Source organism: Setaria italica, chromosome IX (genome assembly GCF_000263155.2).
Source record: "Setaria italica strain Yugu1 chromosome IX, Setaria_italica_v2.0, whole genome shotgun sequence".
NCBI classification, from domain to species: Eukaryota; Viridiplantae; Streptophyta; class Magnoliopsida; order Poales; family Poaceae; genus Setaria; species Setaria italica.
The window spans coordinates 36,754,080-36,758,231 of NC_028458.1; the positions used below are offsets into that span (position 1 = coordinate 36,754,080).

The window sequence follows — 4,152 nt, forward strand, 5'->3', positions numbered from 1 at the left end:
CTGAAAGCATGATGAAAAGCTTGCTGCTGTGTGTGTGTGTGTCGTCGACCCTCCACCAGCAACGGTGGGGGCACCGGCCGGCTACGGCTGCCGATCGACGGTGAGAGTGAGGCGGCGGGGGCAGCAAAGTCGCCGGGACCCGAGGGCAAAACAGCCCCGGCGGCAAAAAGGCTAGCTCTCTCTCGCTCTCGGTGGCCACGTCCGCATTGCACGATGGGTCGCCGCGCCTTGCCCTTCTCTGTCGCTCCCTCGTGCGTGGACGGACCACACTTATCCTGGCGAGATCCACATATCCTGTTCCAGATTCGGACGCACCCTTCATCTTTACCCGCCTTGTAGAGATAGACTCTGCTTTTTCATTTTTTTTCAGAGCGGCATATATGATCTGATTTCTGCATCCGGCTGCAAAATCCTCTAGGCATCTCTGCATCCGGCTGCAAAATCCTCTAGGCATCTCAGCTTCTCTTCTCTATCACCAATTCACCATTCACCAGCAAATGGGTTGCTGAGTCAATAAAACAGTAAAAAGTATTCCTTGTGCAATTTAGCCAGTGTGATTCACGCAAAAGCGAATGGAGCTACGCACACATGTAACCAGAGTGACCTGAGACACCGGCAACATAGCCGGAATCGGAGCAGTTTCTGCAATCATTGGACGTAGCCTTGTTTACTTCCCTCCAAACTCCCAACTTTAACACTATGCAAAAAGAAGATTACCATCACATCAAACTTGCGGTACATGCATGGAGTACTAAATGTAGACGAAATCAAAAACTAATTGCATAGTTTTGTTGTACTTTGCGAGACGAATCTTTTGAGCCTAATTAGTCAATATTTGGACAATAATTCACAAATACAAACGAAACGCTACAGTGTCGCATTTATGGCAAAATGCCAATTTGGCACCTCCCAACTTGGGAAGTAAACAAGGGCTAGTTACACAACCAGTGTTAGAAGGATACTGATAACATGATTGGTGTGTCTTGGACGACAGGGGAGTGAGGGAATTTCCCTGGCCCTGCCCTGGTTTATCATATGGTCACATCGACGACCGAATGGTCCAATTATTGGGGCATCGGAGCCTCAGCAGAGCCACACAACCTGAAGCGGCTGCCTCCTCAGATTGGAACAAGAAACGAACCCACTTGAAGGAGACAGGGACGGAGGGACCCTTCCCAGCCCAATCCCAATTGGTTCCCCCTTGATTTCATATCATCATATGCAATGCACCTCGCAATCAACGCCACACAGTACAACCGATCGAGTACTGAATCTGGTTTCTGCTCAATGTCTTTTACAAACTGACAAAAACTTAGCATGCATTTCACAAATATTCTTCCTGTAGCAGTAGTACTAGGGGTGTTTGGATACCCTGCTAAATTTTAGCATCTGTCACATTGGATGTTTGGATACTAATTAGGAGTATTAAATATAGTCTAATTACAAAACTAATTGCACAGATGGAGTCTAATTCGCGAGAACGAATCTATTAAACCTAATTAGTCCATAATTTGATAATGTGGGGCTACAATAACCATTTGCTAATGATGGATTAATTAGCTTTAATAGATTCGTCTCGCGAATTAGACTCCATATGTGCAATTAGTTTTGTAATTAGTTCATGTTTAGTCCTCCTAATTAGTATCCCAACATCCGATGTGATCCTGCTAAAGTTTAGCACCTCGTATCCAACAACCCCTTACGTGAAACTACCGAAATATCGACGACCTTACATGAAACTGCCGAAAACCGGCATGCCATCGACGAAGAACACGAAGTTAGCATAACAAAGACAACAACAGCAAGATCGAACAGGCAGGAGGTGCCTGCAGCTGGTACAGGTTGCGGCAGCTGAGCCAAGCAGCCCGGCGTCTCGAGTCACAGCACTTTTATTGCCCCGGCAGCGCCACCGCAACCGCAGAGAGCAGGAGGCGCGATGCTGAGCTCCAGATTGTTGATGGCGATGCTGAGCTCCAGGCTGTTGACCGAAGAGGCTGTTTCCAGGCCGGAGGCCATGGACGCGAACGACGTCTCGGCGTGAGCCATTGGTCTCTCGAAATAATTAGTTAGTTCACTAACCTGTCGGAAGAATCAGTTTTGTCAGTTCAGAGTGTTGCTACATGAAGATGTGCTTACCAATGTAGAGGTGATAGTTTTACCTGAATGTTATTGCCTAAAATCCCTCCAAAGCCTCTATAGCTTGGTATCTGAAATGAGGTTAAAAAAATTAACTGTTGAGCTCTTCAGTTAATACATGCTTGTTTATTTCAGGTCTCAATAGCCAGCAATCGGTAATTATAGGCCTGTTTGATTTGCATTGCTTATGCATAAGCAGCTAAAAATAAGCAACTTTTAGCTCTAAAATACCAAACACCCTTGCTTATAAGGTTGTTTATGGGGCTGCTTATTTTTAACCCATAAGCAACATAAGGGTTGCTTATGGGAGCTAAAAGATGCACTTTACACCTTCTGCCCTCATTTAATGAGGAGGGAGAAATGCTCATAAGCAAGAGTATCCAGGCAGGTAGGACTAAAAATAAGCAACTTCAAATAAGCTAGCTGCTTATGATAAGCAAGTGGAACCAAACACGCCCTGTAACTCAGACTGTGGTAGAACAAGAAGCACAGAGGAATGAATCTGCAGAAATTACCGGGACATCGCCACGGTCGGTATGAATTATCTCCTGAGTGGGAGCAGGCTTAGTGGCACTATTTGGAGGGCTTGGCACCTGAAACAAACGGATGGAGGGAATAGCATCAGCTGCAAGATCTGATCACCCACTGGAATCGCATCAAAGTGCTCACCTGATCGTCACTGAAGTCGGCGATGCCGACGTCGAAGAGGCTGGCCCGGCGCTTCTTCTTGCCGGGGTTGGTCTGGCGGAGGAAGTACTTCTGGGCGTGGCTGGCCACCTGCGTCGCCGTCCTGGTGGTCACGAAGCCCTTGGAGATGCCCCTCCAGTCCCCCTTGCCCAGCTGCCTCAGGCCGTCCAGGAATTTCCTGTGCTCCTCCTCGGTCCATGGAATCCCTGCACGGATTTCACCAATCAATCGAACAGGGTTAATCACAGAACCAAGTACTGAATAGATGCTACTTTGTATCTCTGGGGCGAGCGCCTTGTGGATTGTGCGAGCTGGCGTTGACTCGCACATAAAGGGGCCGAATTTTTAGTCGTTTTCTTGATTTCAGAATCCAGGACAGCTTTTTTTGTTCACGAATCAGTCGTCGGATCATACGGAAGAACCTCGGCAAGAACAAAGCAATCGAATCCGGGAGGGAGAGGAAAAGAAGTCACCTTTCTTCCTCTCCTGGGCCTTGCGGCGGCGGCGCTTCTGCTGCCTGGACGCCAGCTCCAGATCGTCGGAGGCGTACGCCTTGCCGTCGCCGGCCTCCCCAGGCGGCAGCACCGGGTCGATGGAGTTGACGGTGAGGTTGGGCATGCTGGAGATCTTCCTGAGCTCGAACCCGTTGCCGAAGTCATCTAGTTCCTCATCGGCGACGCGGCGGACATCCACGCCGAACAGCCTGAAGACCACCGGCGCCACCTTCCTCCCGTTCTCCTCCTCCGGCCGGTCCATTCCCTCCCTCCCGCAGCTCGCGGTTGTCTGCTGCCTTGTCGCTGTTGATGGTGTCTTGTTGGAAGTGGATTGGTCGTTGGATGGGGATGCTTTGGAGGCCACTGCAGACGGCACTGCAGCAGAAGAGGCCAACAGGCAAGAGGGAGAAGAGGAGATTAAATACTGGTGGTAGTTGCTGCTGCCTCTGCCTCCCCTCCGGGGCAGGGATCATCAGCCGCGCTTATTTATACAGATTACCACTGATGGGGTAGCATGTGTGTTAGGGGGAAACGGTTTTGTATCTGCAAGATTTTAATCGCTTTTTGATTTGTTATTGCGCGAATATGATTGGTTCCGAGCTAAATTATGGTTGACTGATGTTGCCGAGGGAAGATACTACCGAAAGATTTTAAGTCTGTAATGATGTCAGACCTACCGAGAGACCTAGCTAGAATTTAACGATTCAGCAACGTCTGTAATGATGTCAAAAACCAATTCCTGGCTCTCTTTTTTTTGTGCGGCGTGACTGAAATATCATCAAACGGACCTGACGTGTTTGTGTCATCGCCACCGGAATAGAATGCAACAGGTGAA

General features: G+C 48.8%; 1 protein-coding gene across 1 annotated transcript; it reads right to left on the reverse strand.

Moving 5' to 3' along the window:
* Positions 1-1,685: 1,685 nt before the first annotated feature.
* Positions 1,686-3,789, reverse strand: LOC101768524 (transcription factor MYBS2). The gene is made up of 5 exons (XM_004983575.2): positions 3,297-3,789; positions 2,806-3,029; positions 2,652-2,729; positions 2,160-2,207; positions 1,686-2,079 (listed from the first exon to the last, which is right to left on the reverse strand). The coding sequence occupies exons 1-5, from the start codon at positions 3,577-3,579 to the stop codon at positions 1,879-1,881; spliced, it is 834 nt and encodes a 277-aa protein (XP_004983632.1). The 5' UTR covers positions 3,580-3,789; the 3' UTR covers positions 1,686-1,878.
* Positions 3,790-4,152: the final 363 nt, after the last annotated feature.

What these genes read in the sequence shown, in the direction of transcription:
- LOC101768524 (XM_004983575.2), bottom strand. Translation starts at nt 3,579, where the DNA reads ATGGACCGGCCGGAGGAGGAGAACGGGAGGAAGGTGGCGCCGGTGGTC. An exon ending in GGCCCAGGAGAGGAAGAAAG is followed by an intron (nt 3,030 to 3,296) that starts GTGACTTCTTTT and finishes AAATCCGTGCAG; the next exon opens with GGATTCCATGGACCGAGGAG. An exon ending in CCGACTTCAGTGACGATCAG is followed by an intron (nt 2,730 to 2,805) that starts GTGAGCACTTTG and finishes CGTTTGTTTCAG; the next exon opens with GTGCCAAGCCCTCCAAATAG.